Below are 13039 nucleotides of genomic sequence, written 5' to 3' on the forward strand. Positions count from 1 at the left end.
TATATATTTTTTGCCTTTGTTCAGTTTGGTAACATGTATGCAATATTTTACATGGTCCCTTAGCCAACAAATAAAATAAATGATAAACAATACAGCCATGTAACTTGATTAATGAAGGACACTTAATTAAAGAATGTATTTCATTTCACTGCAACATTGAATAAGTAATAAGATAATTGATGATGAAAATGAAATCTCTGGGGATGACAGGTGCAGTAGGATTGTGGTAGCCTGAAAACAGTGTCAGAGTGGGACCTCTTACTGCACACACACGCTCTTTTCATGAAGGACACTTAATTAAATAATATATTTCTTGCTATTGCAACATCAAATAATCAATGAAATAATGAATAATCAAATAAAAATGAAATCTCTAGAGATGACAGGTGCAGTAGGATTGCGGTAGCAGGAAAACAGTGTCAGAGTGGGACCTCTTCTTGTACACACGCTCTTTTCATAAAGGACACAAAGAATATATTTCATTTTATTGCAACATCAAATAATTAATAAAACAATCAATAATCATATAAAAAATGAAATCTCTGGGGATGACAGGTGCAGTAGGATTGCGGTAGCCGGAAAACAGTGTCAGAGTGGGACCTCTTCTTGCACACACGCTCTTTCCATCCGGCGGTGACGTCGCCCGTTCCAACCGGTCAGTGTGCCGAGCTGGTAGCTGGTGCTAAGCTAGCTGCTAGCTAACCTGCTGAGCTACCTCCTCCGCCTCTGAAGGCAGCTGAACGGAGCCGTGAATGAACCCCCTCCTCCCCACCCCACCCCCCGCACATCAATGCATCTCCCGTGGCCGCGATGGCAGCGACAGAAACGGTCTGACATCTTAGCCATGTAGCTAAATGGTCCACCATATCTGTAGTTAATGTTAGTGTGATTCGTGCCCTTAGCTGTTTCCAGCAGTAGCTAGCTTTTTTTTTCCCTGTCCGGGACAGACGGCGGCAGCTAGCCCCCTCTCTCGTCACTACAGGAGGATGCTGAAGCTGTTCGGTGCGCTGGTTATCCTCGGACTGGCCCTGGCGTGCATCACCTCCTGGGTGCTGGACAGCTATGACACGGCTTGGCACCCCAAACGGAGCGTCCAGCACCGGACTGCGGCTGATGGAGATGGACCTAAGAGGAGTCCTCCACCATTTCCCGGCGACGAGTTGAACAATATATTCTGGTTTATACAGGTGGGCTTTATTCCGTCTTGCTAGCTAGGCTTGTTCGGTCTTGCAAGCCATTTACCTCAGATTTAATGATGCCGTATAAAGTCATCCTGTATCATGTTATATACGCTTACATTTAACATGAACAGATTGTCAACACTTGGCTTTGCAGTGTTGTTATAGGACTTAGCTTTGCTAGTTCACCCACTGAACTCTCTCTGAATGTGACAGAAAGAGGTCACTGACCACAGAAGTGTGTCATTGTTAGTTGAAAAGGTGGTTCAGCAACACAGTAAGTTGTAGTTAGACTTTGCACCTTTTGTGCTTTACGACCCTCATGCTGCTGTGCCAGAGAAGGCACCAGAGGCACATCTATAAGACTATTTTTAATCTCCTTTTTGATCCCTGATTGTGGTTTTTATGTCTGTTTCAAGGTGTCTGACATTCACATTAGCCGATTTCATGATCCAAGACGCATTCCAGATTTTGAAAAGTTCTGCACTGACACAGTTGAAGTGATCAAACCAGCTCTAGTGCTTGCAACAGGTACAGCAATCCGCCCCACCCGTCTAAATAGCAAAAGATATTTTTGAAGTGCGGCTGACTGGGTGTGGCCCTCATTATTCTTCTTCCACTCCACAGGGGATCTGACAGATGCTAAAACGGAGAGTAAGGTGGGTTCCCTCCAGCATGAGGTGGAGTGGCAGGCATACCACAACATCCTGAAGAGGTCACGGGTGATGGAGCGAACTAGGTGGATAGACATCCGTGGAAATCATGGTGATCAACCGTAGCGCTTTCTTATCTCAATGTCCTCCTTAAACTCCCTGGTTCAATTGAAACATCCCAGAGTAGTTAGTGTACAATCATGATTTCCCCAAGAATCCATTAACTGTAGTGCATTTTAGTGGTGCATCACACAGGAAGTCATCCTACCCCTCCTCTTCAATGCTGCTTCTCCCTCTTATTGGATCGTGAGCTATTAGATGTGAAACAAGATATCCTTACTTTGTGACTGTCATAAAAAAGAAGGGCTAGTACTTGGAGTTTGTCTGGCAGCTATTCTTCTGTCATTGATCACAGCTGATGTGATGTGAATCCTGTCATCTTCTGTCTTTGCGTTCAATGGTAACAACAGATTTTATTCGATATCTTGCTGTAACACGAGGAAACCTGATTTCTGGTTTAAATATGTGTCGTTCTGGGAGGAATTTTTTCATTAGGCATTCTGGCTCTTAACAGTAAATCTTAAAGCTGTCGTCATGTCAATGACGTCTTCTTTAGTTTATGTTCTGCTAAATCTCACCATTATTTCATTTCTTCTGACAGATGCCTTCAATATTATTTCGCTGGACAGCGTCAACAATTATTACCGGTCAGTATGAAATGATCAACACTACAGTAGATGCCTGATTTCTATCATGTCTTAGTCTGCTCCTGCATGTCTCATAGCAGCAAGCTGAGTGTGAAGTCGATCAAGGCCACGTAGCAACTCCAGTGCCTCTGAAACACGAGTAGCTGCAGACCTATTTATTGACAATAATCCAAGTTGTCTGATCTTCCTGAGGACCAAAATAGAAACAGAATCTACATGAACAGATGGACTCTCTTGTCTTTTGACAGAAATTATGTTTTATGCGACATTGCTGCTTCTGTTTATGCTAATTGATCGGTTTATCTCCCTAATATTCTTAATGTTGCGGTCGTCCTCTGCCAGACAAAGTCTGTCTCCTATGCAAGCCTAATTTATTTATTCAAAATGCATTAAATTACCACAGGACTTCATTAGGATTGGAGCTGCTGGCTCCGTCTCAGACCACAAGATCTTGCTGCTCACGTTGACTTTTTTTCAATTTTCTCCAGGAAATACTCAGCTAATCAGAAAGTTGGCTCTTTCCATTATGTTCACAAAACTCCTTTTGGCAACTACTCTTTTGTGTGCGCGGATGCCACCCTGACTCCAGGACCCAAGAGGCCGTACAATTTCTTTGGTATTCTCAACCAGGTACATTTGTGTCTGTCTAGCACTTTCTCTTGACAGAACATAAACATTTGGAATATATATCTAGTTCTGATGTATTTTTCTCAATGAATGACAGACTCAAATGGACTTGCTGGACACGTTCAGAGCTGAGAGTCTGAAAAGCAACCAGTCGATCTGGTTTGGCCACTACACCACCTCCACTGTCGTCTCCCCTTCTCCAGGAGTTCGGGACATGATGAGGTGAGAAAAAACTGTCAGAAACTAAACCAGCCTTTAAATTAGATGTATAAATTCATATTTTCCATCAAGTCACTGTGCAGACATTCAGTAGCCTGCTCTTTGAGGTTAGCAGTATTTGATTGGCAGCTGGTTTTAATTCCATCCTGTTAAATGTATTAAAATCCAAGTGTCGACATGTTATGACAGTGTTGATATGGTATTTACATTTGGTCGTTCTTAGATCCGCAGTTGCGTATCTGTGTGGCCACTTGCACACACTGGGCGGCCTGATGCCCGTCCTCCACAGCCGACATCCCCAAGGCACCCTGGAGCTGGAGCTCGGTGACTGGATGGACAACCGCAGGTATGGAAAACAACAGGAGCATAAAGGAGCAGTGTTTTTTATTTTAACTCCTCTTATTATTGATTTTTATTGTGATTTCCTGTCAGGATGTACTGAAAAAAGTGTCATAATAATCAATAAGTCTTGGCCATATCTTGGTTTTCCATTTTATTTTCATAATGTATCCATAAATACTGTACTTGGTGACCTCTGCAGAAAACCTGCCTACATCTGTCTCCAGGTACAGGGTTCTGGCCTTCGACCACGACCTGCTCAGTTTCTCTGACCTGAAGTTTGAGCAGTGGCCAGCAGTGCTCATCACCAACCCCAAGGACGCGCAGTACCTGCACCCAGGAGTGGAGCCGCTGGGTCGAATACGGAGATCAACGCACATCAGGTGTCTGTTCTGTGTCTTTTGACTTTCTGTTGACCCACAAACCCTGACCCACAGGCTCTACTATGCGGTGCACACTTATATTTACATGTTTTGAACAGAGCACCTGCCCCTGATATGTGATCGTTTTTCACCTGACAATAAGAAAGCACGATAACCGTCCCTTTATGTGATATTCAATATTAAAACATTAATGTTCTTGGTTCCCAATAGGATCTTGGCCTTCTCAGAGGCAAAAATCACAGCAGTGCACGTGAGCGTAGATGGGGAACCTCTGGGGAAAGGCCACTCCGCTGGAGGTCCTCTCTATATTCTGCTGTGGGATCCGTCTCTCTACCTCACTGGACTGCACACCATCAGAGTTAAAGTGGAGGTCAGCACAGCACTCATTCTTCTTCCACTTTTAATATTTCATTACGTTTGGTAGGTTTGTTTGCACGACTTGAATTATGATTCAGTCAGTCGGTCTGCTGTCTGGATTTTAATTTGTGCTTTTGCTTCTTATCTTTGCTCTCCTGTGGTCTTTTTGTGTGTTTGTGTGTGAGTCAGGACTCGGCAGGCCGGTCGTCAGTGCGGGAGCAGCACTTTACTCTGGAGGACGACCTGACTCCCAGCTTTGGTTTCGTGCAGTCCTTCATCCTCCTCACAGACCACTACATCCTGGGCCGAGTGGCCTTCATATTCATGATGCTGCTGAATGTCGGTGTGCTGCTGGCTTTCCGCTTCCTGCGTGTTCCCTCTGGGAGAGGTGATCTGCTGCTGACCGCCCTTCAAATAAACACATCATCAGTTTTAGTCAGACTGAAGGTTTACAGTGAACAATGCAGACTACATGTAAACGTACCAAATTAAAGATTTGCATTGTCATATAAATAGGTTTAAATAATTATTTTGATAACAATAATTGTTTTTTTATGCATTATTTCGTTTTTGTTTTGTCTGTCACCTACAGGATTGACCTCTCAAGTGTGTATGTCGCTCCATCTGGTCAGTACAATGGACACCTTCTACTACTCTCTGCTACTGTTCAACCTGTGCACAGCCTTAGGTGGGTCAGCCGCTTTGTTTTCTTCCCTCTTTGTTTTGTGCTTTCAGCTGAACATGCCTCTGCTTTCAAAGAAGTCATGATATAGCAGATCTGTGAATTAAAAACTGAAATCTACTACATAATATTGTCCTTTTTGTTTGTCACACTAGCAGTAAAATAAATATAGGTAAAAATAAGGAATAAAATAATCCTTGTCATTTTTGCATCCGTTCCTGTATAAAACACACCCTGTGCTGTTTCCACCTCTCTTCCCTCAGGACCGTGGTTCATAGGAGAGCTGATAGATGGCCATAGTGGCGCCTGCTTTGCCTTTGGCGTGTTCATCGATGGACATTTCCTGGAGGGCAGTCTCACTTATGTTGTTGGAGTTGTTCAAGTAAGAATATTAATGTTATTCAAAACATCTACCTCTGAGTGATGTCTGTACGTGAGCGAGGCAGATAGACTTTGTCTGTGTTATACTTGCCTGTATAGGCTATAACTTCACCTGTGTTGACATTTGTATACTTTTTACTGACTTAAAGCGATATTAGCAAAAGGTCACATGACTATGAAAGAGGTCGCTTGTAGTGATGAACCCCGAGAGAATTATTTCCTGTTGCTCTATGGAATGACTTCCTTTATACTGACTTGTAGTTTGCTGGCTCACTACCTTACTATTCTGGTTCACTCTCACTGTTCTTGTAGTGTTTTCAGCTACAGCTGGGAGCTACTTTCATTATGAAAGCTCAAAAAAACCAACTGCACCCCACTTGCCCAGCATCAAATGGAAGACAGACACAGTTAGCAACTAGCTGGAGAAGATAGTGCTGCATTTAGAAGCTAAAGATCCAGATATTTCCCTCGGGAGTTGGTGCAGGTCATCATCAGGTAGCCAGAAGCAAATCAGCTTAAAAGTTGGTAGCAGGTCAGTGTTGTGCTCACAGATTGTTTCCGTCACCCCCAAGTGGCCAAAAAATCTTCTTCTTGCAGGATTAATGTTTTGATTTATTGGCATGTTGCCTCAAGGCATCCCAAAGTAAAATAAGGGGGTCACAAGATAATTAAGTAAAAAAAAAAAAAGAATATTTGTTACAGAAAAATCTGTATATTTATGAAAATTATTCTTATTATTATTATTTTTTAAAGAAAAAAAAATCATCGTTCAGCTCACAAGACATGTTCGCTCTAACCTGTCATGAGGGGTCACAGGTATATATTTAATTGAAGGGGACACTCACCAAACAGGTAGCAAACCATAGTCTTACACTTCCAATCAATCAAATTTGCTGTACTTAACATCATCTCTAACCCTTTTTACTGTGGAAGAGCCCACAGTGATTATCAAGTTTTCGTCTTATATTAGGAACAAATCACATTTAACTGGACTCATTTCCTCTCTGCCAGTTGCTGTTCTTCAACATGCCCCTCACCTCTTATCTCTGCTGGAGCGTCCACCAACGTTGCCGCGGCAACACCTTCCGATCCCACTTCCTGCGGCCGGGCTGCCGCTGGCGGACTCTGGCGGTTCACCTCTTCATGCTGCTGCTGCTCACCTGGCAGGCCCACTCCTGCTACTTTCTCCTGGAGACCTACGGCCCCATGGCCTTTTTCCTGTCTCCTGTCCGCACGTGGGCGCTGGTGCTCAGTCTGCTATTGGTCTACCGCGCCTGGACAGGCCCCGCCCCTCTCATTCGCAACAACAGCAAGAGCGTCTCCTCCTCTTGACAGTAATTGCACTGTACCACCACCATCACCACTACCACCACCATCACCACCACGATTTCCCTCGAGCTTGACTCACAGATATATTTTGCTGTCTCTATCCACCCTGGAAGACTCAATTTTCCCTCCTTTTCTTTCTCTCCTTCCAAAGCGACTTCACCGTACATCACTCACTATCCTGTTTCTAGATGGTATTGTTTACTTAATATGCATGTTATTGTGAAGCACTGGTGAGCACATTTCTGGCCATATTCATAGCAATGTGTACAGTGTACAAAAAAAACAAACTTGGATACCTTGAGGGTACAATAGCGTATTTGATCTATATGGACTGGTCCATGTGTGCTGCAGTTGACGGTACACTTAAAAAAAAGAGCTGTATTATGCTGTGGTTTAAGCTGATGCATTTACTAGAGCTTTAGCACTTTTTGGAAGTGTTGCCTTGGCCCAATGCTACTTCACCACTGCCAAAGGATGAATATGAAAGATTTCACCTTTTATTCTTCCCTCTGCAAATCATTTTCATTCACTAATGAAGGCTGGACGTGCCAAACCCACCCTCACGTTTACCACCCGACACACAAATCACATGGGTAAGAGAGATGTACGCCTCGTTTTATACACTGTAAGCTTTTCCTAACTTCCCATGGCCAACAGAGCGTGGTAGCCGCAGCAACTCTGGCGAAGGCGACGCAGGTAATTTAACCGAGACGATCATGTTTTTCAAGTTTATTCCACACACAACTGCAGGAAATCAAAGGAGGGATGTTACAAAACAATCAAATACTCTAGTTGGTCGGTGTAAAAGTAGTTAATGATTGAAAGTGTTTTTTAAAATCAAATTAATTCCATTGCGTACAACTGCCACAAAAAAAAAACCTTCTCAATATTTGCATTGAATGGTCATATCAAAAGCTTCAATGCCAGTTTTGAATGAAACACAACAACAAGCCGGCCTGACTCTTCATGCTCCTTCAAACGTGACTACAGAACGCAGCTGTTTGTTTCTCAGGAATGTGAGCACTTGAACAATAGGCTGGTCCCAGTAGTATTTCAGGACAATGTTTTTATACTCCATGGTAGCTCAGTGAACTAAAACCAACAATCGAGATGTGTGGTGGCTAAAAAAAACAAAATGAATGTGTTATAGATGTGAAATGAGATGAACCAGTACTATGCTGTTTTTATTTATTCCTTTTGATTGTATTGAGTGATTTATTTTTTATTCTCCCCTCATGTTGTATGTCTGCACTGGAAATGGACATTCGTCACCTCTCCTCATGTTCGGTGTGGTTAGGACGATAGATTCCCTGCGTTGGAAGTTAATTTGACAGCTTTGTGTGCGACAACATGTTTGTCCGTATCGCTCAGAGTGTTCATTCCTTATTTGTGAAGGTGTGAGAGCGGTTAAGTGTGTCTGCTGCAATCGTTTCTAGTCGGTAGTAGCAGGTGCTGGAATCCACCGCTGGTGTAAAAAAAAAAAAAGGAGACAAATTGGGTGAAGACCACATTCATCAAGTCTTTTAATAGAAGCAATGATCCAGTAGAGGGTTTTTTTTTTTCAAACCATACCCAGCTTGAGTGCAGAATAATTGCTCAGCGCTGTGATAAGACATGTAGTTTAATATTAGAACAGCTGCTAGACACTGAGAAAATTAAATTATGTGCACTCTTGCTGGGAATGGCTTAATCACTTTTCATCCCTCTCTGGATAGACATGTTTTTCATTTGTATGGGAGCATCACCAAGTGTATAAATCCAGCATATAGATAGATATTTAAAATTGATGGACTTTTGTAATTGGAGAGCTCCTCTATAAAGTTGCTCAGTACCTTTTACAGGCTAATCTGTCCACAAGGAGGCAGTGTTGCATGGATTTGGGGGGTTACGAGAGATGACTGTTTCACTTCCACCTCCAAATTATGCATGGGACTGTTACTCTCTTTTTTTTTTTTCCTTTTTGCAGAAAAGCACCAACATCTTGTCTTGATGGGACCGTTTTTATAGTTAACTGATGCTCACTGATTATGTTTAAGTATGAATCTGGTTGTGATTGTTCTGTACTGTACGCTGATTTCGGCTGACGTCGACTCTACCACCACCAAGGAATATCCCCTAAGTGATGTGATACTGGTGTTCACTTGACTTATTCTGCATCCCCTCCTATGTTCAAAAACTAAAGTATATGAATGACTAGATGATGATGATGATTTTACACCTGCCACATATTTTTCTTGTGACAACTGAAATTAGAGCCAACCACAATTTTATTTTGTTAATGGTTTATAGTGCTGTGGAATAAAATGTTCATTACAGTAAATCATATACTTTGTGTTTGTCTTCACGTCATTGTCACAAGATGTGACGGGAGCGAACAAGAACATGGAGTCGAAAAATGTAACTGATCTTGTCAAATAATACTTTAAATTTGAATAATTAAAATGGAGTGTAAAAAGAAATATAAAGCTTTATATTTTTTCTTTACCCTCAATCAGTTTAGTACACATTTGTTCATTTTTCTACTTTCCATTTTAGCTCACATTTCTCATTTTCCTCACCACATTTCCAATGTCCTCATGCTAATGTCATAATGAAAGAGGGCAAGAATCTGTGGAAAATATTATAAAGATTGAGGCATCTTCAAGTGTAGTAGTGTTCGCTTCCTAACTTGTTTAGCTCGCCAGCCTTTTGCTGCTCTTACAAGCAGTACAGTGTATAGATAATTAACATTACATGCACTAGTTGGTGTAGTTTTGACGAAAGTTAGTAGCTAACTAGCTGATAAGGCTGGTGCTTTGTGTGTAAGTGAGCTACACACACTATTTTCTGTGTTTTCTGTTATGTTTGGTTGTAAGAGGACACAATTATCCTCTTTAGATTTGTAAACACACAGTTTTATGTCTTTTGTCACTGGGGTTCCATTTAAGGTGATGTGTAATACAGGTTAATATGATGAGACAGCACTGCAGTCCTCTTCTCTAAGTTTATCTATTTAAATGCAACACTTATCTAACCTCTACTCATTCAAAATTTCATTTTATTTTTCAATTTCAAAGAACACTGATTTTTAATCTATGGTTCATAAAAAAAAAAACTGGCATCTAATCAAGGCAATATCTTACTGCAGTTCATTAAGTTGGTGTTAATGGCGGTGAGAGAAAGGCAACTGTTGGTTAATTTCCCAAGGCGTCAGGTGAGAGCGGACTCTGCTTCCTGCTACAGTCATTTTCTTCACTCTGATATCTTTATAATTTGCTTGCCAATGTTTCCCCCTTTCATCATAGAGCAAAACGCATCTGCAAGAAAATGAAAGAATGATTCAACTCCTGCCAAGTTATCAAAAATAAAAGTCATACAGTAAAGAAAAATGCTAGATTTAAAGCCCACGTACCTCCCATATTTTCGATGCCTTTCACCACAGTTTCCAGCACCTGCAGAGTGGAGGCAAAATGACAAGATGAGGAAGAGGCCTGCATTCTGCAAACGAACAAGGACAGTCAACCACGCAGCATCGTCACTTTCTCCTTACCTTGATTTGGCCTGATTTAACCCACTGGCTGAGCTCATAAAGGGCGGCGTCTGCTTTGTTCATGTAGTTGAGCACTGTAAATCGCTCCCTGGTGATGTTCTTACTTCGCAGAGTTTCCTGTATCTCTTCGCTCAGTGGCGGAGGATACGGCACGTCCTTGTTGTACTGTGAGATCTGCCCACACAGGATCACATGGCCACCGTTGTTCATCTGGAGGTAAGGAGAGGGTTGGAGGTCAATGTGTGTGAAATATAAGACACGCTCGCTCTTGAAGATCAGGAAGTACTTCAGAGTCTACGGACGCTATTTTTAAACTTCGCAAATGTTGGCAGAACAATTAGAGAAAGATGAGCCAAATAGCACTTCAGAATTCACACATTTTCCAGCCAAAAAACAACAACAAATGAAAGTAAATCATCCACTAGATAATACTTCGTACACATAGACATAACTCAAGCAGTACCTGAGCGATAACAGTATCACTGATGGCACCTCCCACGTTGTCAAAGTAAACATCTATCCCATCAGCGCAGCACTCCTTGAGCCTCGTAGCGACGTCCTCTTGGCGGTAGTTGATGGCTGCAGAAAAGCCCAGGTCTTCCACTAAAACTCTGCACTTCTCATCAGAACCGCAGAGCCCAGCCACTCTCACGCAACCATCCAGCCTGCCAATCTGGAAAAACAGGATTTCACTTTTACGGGCATCTGTGGTTAGCTACATTATATCCGCTACCCCTGAGCACGGTTTCTGAAATATAACAATTATTGTTCCCATCAGCTAAAGTCTGAAATATTTTACTGAACTACAAGATAACCGAAAACTGAGTATGAGGGAGAATAAATGTGTAGAAACTCTAAGCTTTTAAGAACACTGGTGTCTGTGCATTTTGCTAGTATCTCAGACAGCTAGATTTGCTGTATTTACCTGTCCAGCTATGGAGCCACAGGCCCCTGCCGCGCCACTCACCACCATGGTCTGATTGGCCCCTTTGGTCACATTACCCTTCTCCCTTACGCCCAGCAGTGCAGTGAGGCCCGTTATGCCAATTGCACCCAAAAGGTAGGACAAGTGCCCGTCAGCCAACTGTGAATCAACCTGAAAAATACAGGAGGTAATATTACAAATCCTATGTGGCAGTCCATGCATACATTTTAAAGGCACTCTCCTTTCTGCTAGTGGATATATAACCAATCACGATGGGCTGTATCCCAATGCTTGACACACCTTCCGTAAGCCACCGCCTCTCATAACAGCACAGGTCTGCCAAGGCCAGTTGAATGAGGTGACCACATCTCCCTGTGCGCAAGTATGGCAGCGGCTGGACTCGACCACGCCGACACCTCCACCGTCCACACACTCAGACAGCTGCCATGGAGTCAAGTAATCAGCCCCGGTGTCTTCATTCATTCGGCATCGCTGCAAAGCAAAAGCAGACAGATGAACAGAAGGGATGCAGAAGGGATCTTTCACATCAGCTGCCTTAACCTTTCTGTAGATGACACAGGTGGACTATCTCACAGTGTGATGTAACTTTGCAGTGACATTAAGTACCAGCAGTCATTCTTTCTCTACTGAGCTAAAACTTCCATATTATGAACTGAAGCCTTTTGTTTTGTAACATTTATTTATACCACACAGTCTGTAATCTTAATAAGCACAAGCAGCTACTATAACTTAAAGTGTATGTCCATTCTGACTGTATCAATACCATGTAAGGGTCGACAGAGAGGTAAAGAGTCCGAACAAGAACTTCCCCATCTTTAAGGTCAGGTGCTAAAGTCGTCTCCTCCAGACGGAAATTTCCAGGAACTGGCACCCCGTTTTTACCTTAATGTAAATAAGTAGTTTAAGTAAACAGCCACACGGGTGCAGTAATGTTACAGCTCAGGACACAAGGAAATAGGTCATCTTCTGTAAGTGTTTCCTACCTGGTCGTGAGTTAAGAACGACTCTCTGCACCTGCATCCTTGACAAGTTAGCCTTGACAGCTACGCTAACTGGCAACCAAACCTGGCAGCAAATGTCACGCTTTTACGTGCGCTAAGGTCACAGGGTGTAAAAACTGACCAGCTAATGGCCACCTATTTGCAAAAGCTATTGTAAACACTGCGTGTGCATTGTTTCTTTGAGTTAAATCCGTAAGCTAGCAAAAAATAGTCAACAGACCAAAGTGAAAGTGTCACTCAGTGTAAAGCCAGAGGATTCCCTGTTACCGACTTCCGTCTTCGCTTTTATCCCGTTAAGCAGTTGGATCATACAGTCAATGACTTGGACCTTTATTTTATTTTATTTTCAGCTGGAAGTCAATTTGCACATACTATTTGATTCTGTGTCTATTTAAAAAAAAAAAAAAAAAAACACGTTGAATGAAATAGTCGCTAAGTCGACGCTAAGTGTCAATATCTCTAAAAATGATTGTGTTTAACATGCAGCCGTTTGATTTGGCGCATGCGTATTATAACGAATTAATGCATTATCTGACATTAGCTTATTATATGTGATTTTTAAAATAATCCAACTGCCATTTATGAGGAAATTATTAAAAAGTGCGACATTATTTCGACGATGTTCTGGTGTAGTGGAAGTGTACTATCTTGGCAGTCATGGGTGCAGTTAAGCCGTTAAGGCAGCTACGTCAAAACAGAAACGGAATG

General features: G+C 42.3%; 2 protein-coding genes across 2 annotated transcripts; one reads left to right on the forward strand and one right to left on the reverse strand.

Moving 5' to 3' along the window:
• Window positions 1-655: 655 nt before the first annotated feature.
• On the forward strand, window positions 656-7716 carry tmem62 (transmembrane protein 62). Its single transcript, XM_070842136.1, has 13 exons — window positions 656-1187; window positions 1598-1709; window positions 1806-1943; window positions 2493-2538; window positions 3027-3168; window positions 3263-3387; window positions 3608-3730; window positions 3951-4106; window positions 4317-4476; window positions 4653-4851; window positions 5056-5151; window positions 5409-5527; window positions 6538-7716. The coding sequence occupies exons 1-13, from the start codon at window positions 987-989 to the stop codon at window positions 6856-6858; spliced, it is 1938 nt and encodes a 645-aa protein (XP_070698237.1). The 5' UTR covers window positions 656-986; the 3' UTR covers window positions 6859-7716.
• Window positions 7717-9153: 1437 nt separating this feature from the next.
• On the reverse strand, window positions 9154-12526 carry ptgr2 (prostaglandin reductase 2). Its single transcript, XM_070842137.1, has 8 exons — window positions 12314-12526; window positions 12094-12212; window positions 11610-11801; window positions 11310-11480; window positions 10848-11057; window positions 10385-10594; window positions 10247-10286; window positions 9154-10151 (listed from the first exon to the last, which is right to left on the reverse strand). The coding sequence occupies exons 1-8, from the start codon at window positions 12348-12350 to the stop codon at window positions 10087-10089; spliced, it is 1044 nt and encodes a 347-aa protein (XP_070698238.1). The 5' UTR covers window positions 12351-12526; the 3' UTR covers window positions 9154-10086.
• Window positions 12527-13039: the final 513 nt, after the last annotated feature.

This window comes from Pempheris klunzingeri, chromosome 13 (genome assembly GCF_042242105.1).
Source record: "Pempheris klunzingeri isolate RE-2024b chromosome 13, fPemKlu1.hap1, whole genome shotgun sequence".
Classification (NCBI taxonomy): domain Eukaryota; kingdom Metazoa; phylum Chordata; class Actinopteri; order Acropomatiformes; family Pempheridae; genus Pempheris; species Pempheris klunzingeri.